This window comes from Aedes aegypti, chromosome 2, assembly GCF_002204515.2.
Source record: "Aedes aegypti strain LVP_AGWG chromosome 2, AaegL5.0 Primary Assembly, whole genome shotgun sequence".
Taxonomy (NCBI): domain Eukaryota; kingdom Metazoa; phylum Arthropoda; class Insecta; order Diptera; family Culicidae; genus Aedes; species Aedes aegypti.
In genome coordinates, this window is record NC_035108.1 from 355,410,925 (window position 1) to 355,426,723 (window position 15,799).

Below are 15,799 nucleotides of genomic sequence, written 5' to 3' on the forward strand. Positions count from 1 at the left end.
GTTTACTCAATTTTCTAATGTTTTCCGTTGGTTTAAGCTCAAAAAACATTTTTTAGATTTTGTCACATCCTTTGGCTTAAACTCAAATATTGGGTGTATTTTGTTTTCCGTGTTCCTTACGAAATGTCAGATAGGAACAACCCCAGTGGTCGAACTAAAACCCCTGTGGTGTTTTTGTCGACTAAACGAACGTCAAACATGATCAAAAGTGTCAAGGTTCATAAATGGACCAAATTTTTAAATTAAAGTTTAAACATGATATAGCCATTATTTGAGCACGAAAAATTGCTAAAGTAGTTACAGTAACATTATCTTTCGTAATAACACGATTTCATTAAAAATTTTAGGACCCAATTACCAAGAACTCAAAGTGCTTATTTGAGGCTGATATTTTGTGCAACTCATATCACATACTAGAATAGACAGAAAATAATTCTGATAGAATTTTTAGGCTCATTTATAATCTCAATGTGACTGTAATGCGACTTTAAGCGTACACAAAAAAAACAGTTTACAATCTTTTTTAGTTGAATTTACCCAAAATTAAGTATATCGATTATTCTCTCAACCCGAAAATTCTCGGTATTCTCTCTCTTACCCACCAATGTTGTCAAAAACAGAGGAAGCTGCACCTACCTAATGGGGGTAGTTCGGCCCAATAAGCCAAATTTGGGTAAATGCATTATTCTCAAGCTTGGGTTGAATGAACTCAGTTTTGCGTTGAATCAAACCAAATTTAAGTAATTTTTTTTATGGCTTCAAAGGCAAAGTACCTAATGGAGGCCTTGCAAATTTAGCCAAATTTGGGTTATTGGGCTCAACTACGGTTTTGCGTTGAAACAACTCAGATTTGAGTAGTTCCGCATTGCCGTGTAGTTAACATCTTGATGTGTTTACCCATTTTCTGGTAAATTTAATCGCGAGTGTAACTATAAAGTGAAGTTTTGCTTAATGTTTATGATCCGGAATCGAACAAACATCGCAATAAAGTTTGTAATTTGTTGCAGAATAGAAAATAGAAAAGAAAATAAGACTTTCACCCTTTCACAACAAACAACGATGCGTTACTATAGCACGACACGATTGTGCGGATCAGGGCTAAGTTGATTGGAATGTATCTGATGCAATTTGATGTACATTCGATGTACACTGAACAAGTGAGCCACTCCTTGAGCCCACCTAAAGATAGTGCAACGAACAAAATTCGACTGTATAAAACTGCTTCGAAAAAAATAATTCAGAGCAAAAAGCTGTTTTGCTTTAATTTGAAAATTTTTGAAAGCCGCGGGTTTCAAGCGAGAATTTTCCGTAGCAAAACCCGGAACCAAATCCCATGACACGTTTTCCGAACTGAAAACCGTTGAAATTTGAGTGAATCACTACGAGCGTGTGCAGTTTTGCCCACCATCAATATTTAATCGACAAAGCTTCTGTTTTCGGGGACACCCCTACAAACTGTCATTTATTTTCAGTTCACGTGGTTGTTCGCTCGGAAATCCGGAAAAGTTTCTTTAACATTTTTGATTTTTTTTCAAAAAAAAAACGCGAGAATTGTGCAGTGGATTTTCGAATTTCCCCATCGTACGCCGAAATCATGTCGCTCGCTTTAGTTCCCGTTTGTTACGGCTGCAAAAAATCCGCCGCCTTGTCGGTATCCTGCACGGATTGCCTCCGGATCTACTGCGCCAACTGTTTTGGCTTGCAGTCCAAAAATGCTGAGAGTGTGGAAAGTTTCGGAGCTCTTGTTTCGCTGCTTTCGGTTCGTGTGTGCTCCAAGTGTACTAAACCTGAGGAGCCCCGGGAAGAGGAGGAATGCACTGTCAGGGATGTAAAACCCTGTCCGTCGCAATTGATACCGCCGATCGTTACGAAGGTAAAGGAGGAACCCTGCTGGTCCCATGGGAAGCCAATGAATCTATTTTGCTTGACGTGCGACGTGATAATCTGCGGGGATTGTTTCCTAAATGGGGCGGAGCACATGCGGCATCAAATCGATTTCCTGGAAACGGTGTTCCGCGAGAAGCGTTTGGAAACGCAACATAAGCTGAACCGTCTGGAGGAAACGGTTGGCATTCTGCAGCGGGAAGCGGTCCACTGCGAGACCAATTTGGCCCTGATTCAATCGGCGGAAAAGGCGGCACTGGCCGAAATCGACGCAATTTGCGAGGAGGCTAAACTGAGCGTCAGTCGGCTGACCATCAATCGGAAGAGGAAACTGGAGAGTCGGGCCGGATTCCCAGCGAAGAAGAAAAAGCTGACGGCCGCCCTGCAAGCGATGATCGATCAGATGAGTCCGGGGGAATTTTTCCAGCAGCGATCGACGGTTTACAAGCAGTGCGACGAGCTGCTGACCGATTGCTCGCCGAAGGGATTCCACGTGCTGAAGTTCGAGGATGTTGGATGGTAAGTATGTGGGAATTTGAATGCCTCAATTTATTGATGCAGGTATAGGGTGCCGGTACCAATGGTTGTAATGTACCAGTAGATTGGACTATGGAATTAAACGTACATTTTTCGATAAAAACGACATGGGCTATTTTTGGTGGATAGATCGTCTCTAGTTTAGTCGATTTGCCAAATTTCGGCTTTTAATTTTATCAAAAAGTCATATAAATAATTAAGGTTATGCAAAAAAATTGGTCCCTTGTACCGTGAAGGCCCCATACTCTGCGCACTTAAGGCCTTTCAAATTACAATCAGCTGTAATTAAGGCTCAAGAATCCATCATTCAATCATCAGCAATCATCGAAAATTGAAAACCAGTTTTTTCGCTCAAATCAAAAGAAATCCTCATGCAAATCTATCATTGCATTACTGATAGCAAGGACAATGCAATGATAGATTTTCTTGAACATTGCTTCAATTTTGAGCAAAAAAACTGGTTTTGAAAGTTTGTAAAACGATGATGGATATTTTCCTCTTAATTGAAAACAAAACACAGTACTCTGAACTTTTGGGAGCAGATACCTATTGATCTTATGTGTAAGAGAAAAATATAAAAGCTTCACTAAGTAATGATTTTCATTGCAAATGTTTTAATCTTCTCAAGAGTGTACATGTTCCTAACTCTGCGCACTCATTTTTGCAATGCTCCTTAGTCTGCGCATTAAGGTTCCTAACTCTGCGCACTCAAAATTCTTTATAACGGATGAAGTATTTTACTAAAAGCATTACTAACATTTAAACTCCGAATTGTTCTAAATTCATCCATAATTCAATCCGTTATAGTTACTGTTATTGAATGCAATTAAATGTAACTCTCAAAATAATCGAAATCATCATATGATTTGCAAAATATGTTATTAACTTAGTTTCCTAAAATCTGACCCAAAATATAAAAATGGTACAAACCTTTTTTTTAAATTTTAGACTTGCTCTGACTGTTTATGAATTTACACTAGAAAATATAAAAAACGAAATTTTCTTTGGTTCGGATCGGGTTTGGATTTGGTATTAAATTATTGCCTCGGATTCGGGTCAGGTCCGGGTTTGAAAAGAAAAATAAGTAAGAGCCTCTGGCTTGCTAAATGTGAATGTTATTTGAGAGGGTATATCGATCCATCTAAGTTATTTGTATGAATTTTTCGTATTCTTAATGTATTGTTTATCACTCAATCAAGAAGTATAGCCGCTCTGTATAAGCGTGACGTAATTAATGAACAATTCCTATTGCAAATCTATAACAGTATTTTATTGGCGTTTCTATATTGCAAATACGATTAAACCTCCTGGGTTGACGTTCCATTACTTGACTCATGAAACTAAACAAAACATAAAAATTACTTTAGGTTAGGGATCATTCAAAAATGACGTACATCATTCGGAGAAGGAGGAGTCTACAAAAATGTGATAATGCATGCGTTAGGTACTGTAAAAAGTGCGACAGGGGAGAGAGATTGTTGAGTGTAGAAATCCCAAAAAATATGGACGTCATTTTTGAATCTTCCCTTACCAAGATAGTCCCCTCAAACAATTTTCCAAAGCATTTCTATTCCATATCTCGATGGTCCAATAAGTCGATGATTTCCTTCAATATCGACTTATACAGGGTTGATGGTATGTTGAAAATAACGTTTTATAACTGCTGCGCATAGTAAGGAACATAGTTGAAAAATTATTCCTTACTATGCGCACTTAAGAGGAATAAGAAAATAAAAAGAAAATAAGTTGCACTTTACCAGTTATGATTGTTTGATAAATAAACTTGTGTCTACGTACTAAAAATCTGAAATATATTCTTTTTAATTTGCTTCAAATGACTTAAGTGATGAGGTACTCCCTTAGCATTTTTGTTAACGGGCAGTCAATTTGGACGTTTTTCAAACTTTTCAAAGCCATTTATTTTTTTATTAAAGTAGTAAACGTAAAATTGTTGAGAAAATTATTCGCGTACTTTTTGATTACTATTGTAGCAATATACGAAACATAAAATTTGAACGAAAATTAAAATATTTTACCAGATTTTAATGGATTTTGGTGAAAGTGCGCAGAGTTAGGAGCTGCGCAGAGTTAGGGGCCTTCACGGTACGAGTAGTTGCCGTCGTGTTCCAGTAGTGGATCAACGGATGGAAGCAGTTTTAAAATGGATGTATAAAAATGAAGAAAAGCCCCAGAGATGATCTTTATGCTTCATTCGAAAGATATTAGTTGCTGTTTCGAGGAAAACATATTAAACCTATGGAAAAGTTTATCATTTTGTTTAAAATTCCTTGTATCATTCCCGAACGTCTACTATTGGAGCACTAGCGCAAATATTGGAACACGTGTACCAATAGTGGCTCAAACGATTTTATGTTAAAAATAAGTTTTATCACTCTTTATATTTTTCCCATATAGTAGAGGTTGAAATCTTTCTGTTGACACCAAAAGATCTCTGTTATGCCTTTTTGTTATTTTATTATGATTTTTCATAGCTTAGGTAGTCCACTAATGGCACCGCCACCCTACCTCGATTTGATGAACGTTTTCGTTTCAAAATTTTACATAAAATCGCTACGAATTTATTGCAGGACTGGTAAACATGTCTGTTATGAAAGACTTCGTCACTATTTTAACGCAAGTCTCTAACTTCAATGGAAGGCCTCTAAGTCTCTTTTTTACAAAAAATGATTTCTTGTGATGCAAAATTCTACAACAGTGCTGCTCAACGTACGAGCTGCGGCTCTCATCCGATCCGTGATTTCATTTAGTGCGATCAGCGATGAATGTAAAGACTATTTTTAGCGGACTTTGGGGCAAGTGTGCCACCCCTGCTTTTTATAAAAACTACAACACATATTTTCTCTTTGAGCTTAACAATATGTTCCCTTATAGTTCGCAATACAATGATCAAAATATGATGAAAATTGCCCTATTTTTAACGTATTTACATCGACTTTTGCAAAAACAACCAAATTTGAGTGGAATTTTATAAGATTTCGATGTTTCTAAACAGCATGGTGAATGGTAAATTATTAACAGATTTTTCTAACGTACTGTATATCGTGAAACTATTCAAATGTGTAAGTTATAGTGGCATTTGAACGAAAAAAGTATTTAGTTTTATATACGAAATCCAGTTTGGTTGAAATGTATACTTATTGGGGCAAGCGTGCCACCTATTTGGTAAACAAAATTTGTTGGAGTAAAATTTATAAAAATGTAAACATCATCAACAAAATCATAATAATAAACCAAAATGAGGCACCAGTAGTAGTTTCTGAAGTAGGGGAATAACCGACATTTTTGCCACGCAAAGTGTTTTTTCCTCAAAATATTCAATAATAACGTTTTTCGGCTTATTAAGTACCGTTTTACATATCTACATCAATATTTTACCGTTATTTAGTGCTGATCTAGTTTTATATTATACATATTCGCCGTGATAAAAGACAAATACATATATTGTATTGAATGGAGACAAAAATAACCATTTTAGTTATTCGAATTAAGTAATAGGGAATTGCGCATGTTTTGGACCTTGTTATAAATTATCATTACGGTAAACTTCAAATATTTTTTAAATTATCGATTAGCGTCTGTTTTGTAAGTAATATTAATAGGAAATAAAAAAAAAATCATTACAAGTAGAATTACATGCGATGTTCATTCGGTGGCCGTCTTGCCCCATAGTGTTGAAAAATAGGTTATTTTGGATGATATTTAAGAAGCTCCAAAACTAATACTTTTTGAAATTATTTTCTTTTTAAATGGCACAGTGGTTATGAAAAGATGTGAAACTAACATCATTAGGCTAATTTGGTGGATTTTATGAGCTTTAGGCAAAGTTAGAGAACGATTTGCTTAAGGTGGCACACTTGCCCCATAATCCCGCTATATCTGGCCCGTTGACTATTAGTCAATTTGAAATTAGAATATACCAAAGCTAACTATGTCAAACTGACATTTCAGCTTATTAATTATTCTTACCCTTTACTGGTATATCTTTACTTGAAGTTTGAAAATGCATTAAAACTATGACGAATTTTCTGGACCCATCATTAACCGACAAAGGTTCCCACCAAAAAAGGAGACGGCCAACATCAACTTACACAAGTGAGAACAGTGTTGGCAAAAGCCTAGACACTACTGGGCCGTATGAATAAAATGTAGTAAAGTTGAGTTTACTACATTCTCGGTAGTGAACGCTATATGTGGAACATGTTTGTGTCATTTTCCTTTCTACACATTTCGAACATACTACAAACAACCCATTGCTATGAATAAAGGTAGCATTTACTACAAAGCTAGGTAGTTACTACACATGCTTTGAGATTGCGAAATTGAATGGAATAATTTACTTTTGAGTACAGATCATGGGAAAACGATATGAGTTCCCTCCCCTTGGTTATGCGACCTTGCCGCGATGGGAGGCCATAATCCATTAGCCCATATGATGGAAACCAAAGGCGTAACCTGTAGTGGTGGTATCACATTTTGGCATTTTTTGCTTAAAGCCGCGTCATAATGCATATGGCATAGACGCAATAATATCTCGGATGTGATCCAACGGACATTCTGCGTCATTGATAGAATTGATGCCCATTTCAAATAATTAATCTATTCGAAGTGGACATTAATACTATTGGTGACGTTCAGTTTGCCTTTTGCTAACCAGAATGATCCGTAGCCACTCTTACTATTAGCTAGCTAGATACATCGTTATCATGTACGACGTAGGGAATAATACTCTGAGGAAAATGACTAGGAGATTCACTGAGTAGAAATAAGTGGCGACAATTTTATTTTAATATGGTTTTTACATTGCCATAATAAGAAATACCTCTTTTGTAACAGCGGTATAAATAATCTAATTCCAGCTTCATTTTCGCAAAATTTACAAGTAGAAAGTAGGCGTTGTGAAGCATTGCATTTGCCACCGAAAAGTGAATCTTGTGGGAGACTGTAATAGAAGCCTAAGGTAACTTTACTCTTCAATATTCACTATAAAAATGACTATGGAAAGAAAGACGCTGAAATCGATCATTAGGGTACTTGCTAGTTTCGAACAATTGTTGAACAGACAAGGAAAGCGACTTTTTCACTTTAAGGATATATGAACGTAATGACCAATAAATACTTTTAACAACAAATAATGAAATCAACTAGAACTACTACTAAACAGCCAAATTTTGTTAAGACTTGACGACAATTGACTTTTAAGACTCTAATCTTACGTAAAAGACAGGAGTATTCAGAATAGCACTTGAATGACAAATTATTCAAAATCATTTCGACTAGACAGTATTAGTAATGACACTACTACACTACTATTTCAAACAAATTCTGATGGAGCTGCTGATTTTCACAATGCTTCCTTTTCTCAGACCCTTGCTTCTGTGTACTTTTCAAAAACTACCACGTCACAATACTAATAAAAAAACAGTGTTCATGTGGGCGCCATTGCCTAGTCCGTCTGAGTATTGGTCCTGGTAGAGGGGAAACTTGGCAAAAGCCAGACCGAGGGTTCAGCCTTGACAAGTTAAGCTGTCAGGCAGCTCCAACTGAACACCATACAAAAAAAAAAAATTACAAAGATTGATTTTCAGAATTACAAATATTCACACAATAATTCGCAGGAATCCCACCGCAATCTCAGAGATTCTTACAGAAATACCGTCTCAAAGATACCCACAGAATTCTAAAAGATTAATATCCGGAATCCCATTCCCACCCCAATTCTAGAGTTTTTACCAGATTTGTAATATTTCCGCAATAGTCCTAGAATGGTATTTCAACTTCCAGAATTATCATAAAAAATCCCTATCGGAATCCTAAAGATCCTAAGGAATTCCGGAATTCCAAAGGAAATCTGAGAATCTGAGATGTCAGAATTTACACGTAAAATTCAGAAATACTTTATCAATATCTGAATTCCTACCGACATCCTAAAATTCCTAGAAAATAACATAATTATCGTAATTCCAGAATTCAAACGGATATTACAAATTGCTACTGCCGGTAATCTTACCGGAATCTCAGAATTGGCGGGGCGAATGTTTTCGTAACCCCAGAATTCCTAAGCAAAACTCAAAATACCTTCTGAAATATCAAAACTCATATCGTTTTCCCATGTTTATAACTCAAAAGCAAATTATTCCATTCAATTTCGCAATCTCAAAGCATGTGCAGCAACCTCTGAAGCTATCTACCAGTAGCTTTGTAGTAAATGCTACCTTTATTCATTGCAATGCGTTGTTTGTAGTATGTTCGAAAGGTGTAGACAGGAAAATGACACAAACATGTTCCACTCGTGTTCCACATATAGCGATTACTACCGAGAATGTAGTAAACTCAACTTTACTACATTTTATTCATACGGCCCACTAAGTCGTGTCAGACTGGAGTGTTTTCCTTCACAGGCAACGCGAATATATCAGATGATATTCGATACGCGATGCGGAAGAGTTGGCCTTCCGAGGATGAATACGTGGCGAAAAGACTTCTGGTTGCTGAGGGAAGCGAAAAAGCTGGCATGAGTCTCCGTGATCAAGAGGGCAATTAGGAAAACGTCACGAATTTTTCTCAACAATTTCTCAGCATACTGGAAAATTTCATTCAAATTTCCACGAAGAAAACTCCTGGAAGAATATTCGAGAAATAAGTTGTGAAAACTTCCTTGAGATATCTTTTAGAAATAATGGAGGAATTTCCGAAGAAATCTTAGGAGCAATCTCTGGAGTTATTCCTGAAGGTATCCCCAGAGAAATTTGCTGATAAAATCTTTAAACAAAAATCTAAAGAACAATGTTGTAGAAATTCTTGAGAATTTGGAATCATCTGGAGAAGTTTCTAGTTGAATATTATAACATGTTTTAAACGAGAGTCTTGATGGATGTTTGTAGAAAAACTAATTGGAGAATCACCGGATAAAATCCTAGAAGACTAAAGGCTTTTTCGAAAAATATCTGAAATATTGGAAATAAATATAGGAATTTCTGATGGAAGCCCTGAGGTATTGTATGTGATATTTTTTTTTGGAAAAATCTTGATTCTATTTTGAGATACCCAAAACAAAATATTTGGAGGAATTCCTTAGGAAATTCTTGGAGAGGGAAAATCTCAAATAAAGATATCAATCAATCCCCATCGTAATGTCGTCATAATACATGTTTGTCATTTACTAGCATATACCAGATTTGTTGGTATGTAGTCGTAATGTCACGAGAAATTTGAAAAAAAAAGTTTAAAATATTCTCAGAGAAATGTGTGATCTGATCAAACTATTCTATCCTGGTTCCTGTTAGGTCTCGTTTTGCTTTTTGATTACTGTTCCGTCTCTTTTTGATTACTTTTTAGTGTCTTTTTTTCTGAAACCTCTAAATTTCTTATTTTCAAGAAACTCAGTCACCACCAACCCTGCTTCATTCAGAATTTTTAAAATTATTGGAAAATATTCGATTTTAGAACAAACGATTTTCGAAAAGTATTCTGGAATTTGTACAACTTTAACCTTCCAGTCGTCGCGCGGTTTGCCACCGTCAGAACCACCGTGCTGCTGTTGTGAACGAAAGCGAGGTTTTTTCAGCAGTGTTGTACAAAATACAACAGCGCGACGACTGAAGTGTTAAATTGAAAATTTCGTAACAATCATGATTAATTTAGAACTTTTCCGAAGGAAATGCGACAATTTAACATTTATTTTAATTACCACAGTGTTATGTTATACGGTCGAACGCGATTACCCAGGGGCTTAATAATTCGTGTTTCTATTTCCGAAAAAAATGGATCGGGATCCAAAAGTTTTACGGATTATTTGTATGAATTTAGATGGGTATATGTATATCTACTTAAATAAGTAGCAGATGAACGTGTAAATGTTAAGATATTTTGAAGAATTTGGCTTTTATGTAGATCAGAACTGTATGATTGCTTGCTAATACATCGATAAACTTAGTATTTATTGTGAAATATTACCACAAATCCAAATAAAGTTTAACTTTTGCGCCCATGAATTTGTCTTAGTTATCTAAACGACCGATGGAAATGATATGTACCATTCATCTGTACTAAAATACTTTCAAGAAGAAGCATACTGATGTACTTGAAAGTTTCGTTCAGTTCACGGAGCTCTAACAAACGAAATATAATACATCATCATTGGAAAATACAATTCATTTGAATAAAATTTAAGCTTTGGTATTGTTAGCATGTTCATATTGTAATATTGGATATTGGAATCGCTTCAGCATGCTTTAAATAATGTTCAGAAGTGTATAAATAACTATTAAATTGAAAACATTTTAAAATTTGTCATTTGTTTGTTTAAGAGCTCTTTTCTTCACCTTTGCTTAAGCCATAAACCACTTTAAACCCATATAATAAAACTAGATTTAAGACCTAAGTGGGGGTGAAAAAAATCATAGACATATAAAATTAGAGTATTTCTGGAACCTGGATTTTTTTTTGTAAAATCTGGAAAAACCTGGAAATATCAGGGAATTTCATTTTCGTAAACGAGTAGACACCCTGACTAATGAGTCAGGTGAAATTGTTCCTTCTTAGAAACAAATGCTGTTTGTTTCGCTTATATTGCTGCTACGATAGTGGAATTCAAGCTGCTCATATTTGTGCTAATGCTATTCAGGCTTGTGTCATTCGGGCTAATGTTATAGAATCAATAGAGAGGAAGTTATGAATTGCGATTATTTGAGTAATAGGGCAAACAGTGCCTAATTATTTCAAAAAAAAAAAAAAAAAAAAAAAAACAATCATCAAAATCACATAAGGCTAATTCATATTCGGCGAACTTTTTGAACCAGCAGAGCCAACGGCCGCCTTTCATGGTTCTGCCTTTCGAGATTCCGCCTTTTGTGTTTCTGCCTTTCGTGATTCCGCCTTTTGTGCGTAGTCGCCTTTTGTTAGTTCTGCCTTTCGAAACCCGTTTTTCGATAGCAAAAATCAACGGCGTGTTCTATTGTAGTTGTTACGCGTACCCAAGGTGGTCGATTGAGGAATTCTCCTACATGGTCGACAGGATGATAGCCGAACTAGCTAATCGGCAGCCAGTAGTGATAGCTGGAGACTTCAATGCATGGGCAGTGGAGTGGGATAGCTGCTGCACCAACCAAAGAGGCCAGCTATTGTTGGAATCCCTGACCGCATTAAATGTAGAGCTGGCAAATATGGGTACAGTGAGTACCTGCCGCAGAAATGGTGCAGAATCGATTATCGACGTGACGTTTTGTAGTCCTAGTCTTTTAGGTACCGTTGGCGCGTTGATGACGGTTATACGCTATAGTATGATACTAGGCGGAGGGCAGTGCTATGTAACTCGATCCAAGCCCGAGGTAGGAAAACATGCGCTTCGACGGCGAAGTATTCACTGAAGCCCTGAAGCGCGAACAGAACACTGTGTACCTAAGGGTTCATTCAAATATTACGTAAGGCAAAATTTGCCAATTTTAGACCCCCTCCCTCCCCCACGTAACAGCTTTTGTATGGAAAATTTTAAATTTTTGTATGAGCCGTAACACTATGTAAGACCCCTTCCCTCCCCCTGTTGCGTTACGTAATATTTGAACGGTCCCTAAACAGTGAAGAGCTAGTTGCTGTGATAACACGAGCGTGTGATGCTTCCATTACGAGAAAAGCCCCTCCTAGAGAGAACAGGCCGCCGGTGTACAGGTGGTGCGAATAAATTGCAAATCTTCGAACAATCTGCCTTCAGGCTAGACGAAGATAGCAACGGGCACGCACAGAAGCACAAAGAGAAGAACGCAGTGAACATGCTCTCAAAAAGGAAATCAAGATTCGCAAACAGCTGGTGGCGCAACCAATTGAGTTGAAATATTGAGAGACCGTTTTTCTTACCCTAAGGCACATATCCAGGGGGTGCCCCGTTGAGTTTTACAACTTTTTTGTTTAAGGGCCACTCTACTGCCGAGGCTGGTCCATTGTAACATTGTTTAAGTCGGCTAGGAGAAGCAGTTTGCCTAGGCTACTTCTGTTAAGTGCTATATGCACAGGCCCCTTCCTGCAGAAATACAGGAATGTGGTTCCGGGGAGAAAAGGGTCTGAGGCCAAGGGTAATGTTTGTGCACTATGTACACCACTTTAGCAATTCAACGAGAATTGGTCATGTACAGTGCATGGGCTGGTTTTAGTGGTTCGTCGGAGGCATCCCCACACTCCTGAGTCTGATTGCAGATTTGAATTTTTCATGTCAGTCAACTAAATTATAAACTTTATTTCAGTGAACTGGTGCCACCGTACGAAATGCAGAAGTTCACGTTGCCCAACTTTGACGGTACCTTCGGCGGATGGCCACAACACTTGAACACTTCCTGCGATACAATGTGGAATGTCTTCCTGCGCAAAAACGAATCGCTCTTCGTGAAGGTGACTCCAGACGAACCGGAGGCCTCTAAATATCCGTACAAACTGTTGGTACAAGTTCCCCACCCGATGGACATTCGCAAGAGCATAATGAAAACGTTCACCATCCATGGAGCTGCCAAAGAGGACGAAATTGTCAGCGTTGAACAATTGAAGGCGGATGATTTCATCCGCCACAACAACGAGCTCGTGGTCAAGATAGGACTGCGACCTCTGAATGCGATTACCGAGAATCGATTCCTTAAAAGCCGTTACAAGGCACTGACGACGACGATTGCTGAACTGGAGCGACAAACGACCGTTTCCGGAAAGGACATTAATTGGTAAGGATGCAAAAACTATCCAGGTAATCAATAAGCCGTATATTGGGCCAAAAAGGTTAAATTATAACCAATAAGCCGTTACATAGCAGTAAGCAGTAATTCGGCATAACTACATTAAACAGGTAGTAATTATTTGGCATAATGGACAACACCATAGTTATGCTTCTTTTTCTCAAATATACATATGCTCTTCATGTTATGCCAAATGGTGGCTCCGAAATTATACATATGATACTGACGAAAACTCTTCCAATCCATTTCAGCAAGTACTGCATTATGTACTTCAACATTTGTCTGATGAAGGTGCCGAAGAAAATTTCCGAACCGAGCCATTCAGCCGAGTTGGTTGACCAGATGGAACGGCAGTGGTGCCTCCGGGTGTATCCCTTTGCGCTGACCCTGCAGGAAACGAACCTGAAGGTGTTTGTGGTGCTGCGCAAGGGAACCCGCACCAAGTGTCGCTACTTTATCGAGCTGCTGCACGACGATCCGGCGAAGAACTTTATGCAGTGCACGGAGAGTAACTTCGATACCGTTGATGCGGGTTACGGGTGGCACAGCTTCATGGAGCGGAAGCGCCTGCTCGCCGATCCTGGTTTCTATCCGAATTCGGTGCTACGCTTCCGGTTCGGCGTGCAACCGATCGATCCCTAGAACGGCCGGTCAGTGACGACTTTTTATTTGAAAGTTTAAGGGGAATTTTCGATGAATCGAATTTATTCCGAGTACATTTTATGATTGAGTTGAATTCTATGGTCGTGTAATTATGATCTTCGGAATAGCTTAAAGCTAAATAGGTAAATCATATTTAGCATTAGATATTGTTATAGACTTAACAATTTTCTTGTTTTGAGAGAAAGAGAAATACACGATTTGATAAAAATTGCAAAAAGTTCATGCCATGAAAGAATAGTTTAAAACTGAAAAAATCAATCATCCTATATTACGTGTATTAGAAGCTCCACAGGCAGTTCCCCAAACATCAGGAGATTCGTACCATCGCCATATTTGAGTCTCATCATCAATTCAAGCAAAGGGAAAGATGAGAAGAAATAGGAGTGGGTCCCTTACCACTATGGGTTCGGATAACGCCCTTAAAAGGGGGTTAAGAGCAAAACGCGTCTTTTACTTCGCGGAAAACTTCACAAACTCTTCATCAACTTCAAACATATTCTCATCAAACACTAACGCAGCACCAAAACCACTAGGCCTATCACTAACTCTACCCGCCAACCATGTACTTCGTTTTAGTAAAATAAAGGGTCATGCATATCCTCACTGCCTCCCTCTTTAAATTCAAACTTAATTTCGCCATATCAACCTTTTTATTTTCGCCGGAACACCATGTTCAGACATTATCTGCCAGTTTTTTTTTTTCACTTAAACATATGGGGGTCTGCAAGTTATACTCCCAAAATTTATCTAAGATCATTCGCAAGGTAAACATCTGATCCCCGTTGCCGATCGGATCTCACGAAAACTAGCCTGGTATTCGCCGACGAAGGACACTTCGAGCGGTCTCAGTCTGTTAAACAGGATGCACGTCAATCACTTCCAACGCCGTTGTTGTCACAGCTTCGTGGATAGGGTCCCACTGGTTATCGACATCTCCAGAAACGTAGATTCTTCCGAACTGGAAGTTTAGCTGCTGGCGGTACTTGTGCTTATTCTGCGCGGCGTGTGAGGTTAGACGAGTCGAATCATGTCACTCGAGTCGTCTCGACTCACACGCCGTGCAGAATAAGCATAATAGGCTTATGAAAAGCATTAGAGTCTTATGAAAGCCCAATTATCTTAATATGTCTTGTTTCATATGACTTACCTTTTGATATTCATATGTTGTTGCCTGATCGTAGCCTTCCGAACCCGACGGTTCATTACTTTTATCTCGTGATTGCTTGCATACTTACTTCAAAAAGATAGGACAGGACAGGAAGTCGTCATTATGTAAGTAAAACACCCGTTTGTTGTTGTTTATTGTTTTTTTTTTGTTCACAACTCTTCTTACTCGTAAAAAGTTTGTATTTTGTGGAATTTTTCTTCTTATCTGCAATATACCATCATCAATAATTTTCTTCATTTTCTTGTTTTTTTTTCTGCCATTTTTAGTTTTGCAATAGAGTTCAGAGTAATAATAATAATAGTACTTTTTTTCTTGTAATCTTAAAGATTTTTTTTCTCATTTTTTATCAGCAGTTTTTTTTCGTGTTTTGTGATCTTCTCCTTCCCTTTATCTTTTGCGTCTTTTACTCCTCGTGACTTTCTCCTTCCTTCGTTAGCAGTTTACAGTTTACACAGTGTTTTTGGGGGTTTTGGTTGGTTTCGCTAGTGTTGTTGTTTTCTACTGTTTGTTCTCAATTTTTCGTTTGTTTGCAAGGGTTTTTTTTTGTTTGATGTTATTCGGGGGCGTTAACGATTATTCTGTGTTTTCTTTTTTAACTCTCCTGCCAGCAGCTCTCCATCTCTCGTCGTTCGACAGTTAGCAATAAAAGAACTTGGTTGATTTTTGTGTTGTTGTATCTACCTCTGTTCACTAGTGTTGTTTCTGTGTGAGTTTGTGTTTTTTGTATGGATGTTTGTGAATGTGTGTTTAAGTTCATGTTTTTTTTGTTACTTGGGTCAATTCTACGAGTGGCGTGAGGTGACAATTGTCGGTGTCG

The 15,799-nt window shown here is 37.7% G+C and overlaps 1 protein-coding gene across 1 annotated transcript; it reads left to right on the forward strand.

Moving 5' to 3' along the window:
• The first annotated feature begins 1,452 nt into the window (after positions 1 to 1,452).
• LOC5563854 (E3 ubiquitin-protein ligase TRIM37) lies at positions 1,453 to 14,031 on the forward strand. The gene is made up of 3 exons (XM_001648118.2): positions 1,453 to 2,403; positions 12,675 to 13,139; positions 13,403 to 14,031. Exons 1-3 carry the CDS (start codon positions 1,595 to 1,597, stop codon positions 13,791 to 13,793), a joined length of 1,665 nt encoding a protein of 554 aa, XP_001648168.1. The 5' UTR covers positions 1,453 to 1,594; the 3' UTR covers positions 13,794 to 14,031.
• The last annotated feature ends 1,768 nt before the right edge of the window (positions 14,032 to 15,799 follow it).

Coding starts and splice junctions, on each gene's coding strand:
- LOC5563854 (XM_001648118.2), top strand. CDS start 1,595: ATGTCGCTCGCTTTAGTTCCCGTTTGTTACGGCTGCAAAAAATCCGCC. Junction 2,404..12,674: donor AAGTTCGAGGATGTTGGATG/GTAAGTATGTGG, acceptor ACTTTATTTCAG/TGAACTGGTGCCACCGTACG. Junction 13,140..13,402: donor TCCGGAAAGGACATTAATTG/GTAAGGATGCAA, acceptor AATCCATTTCAG/CAAGTACTGCATTATGTACT.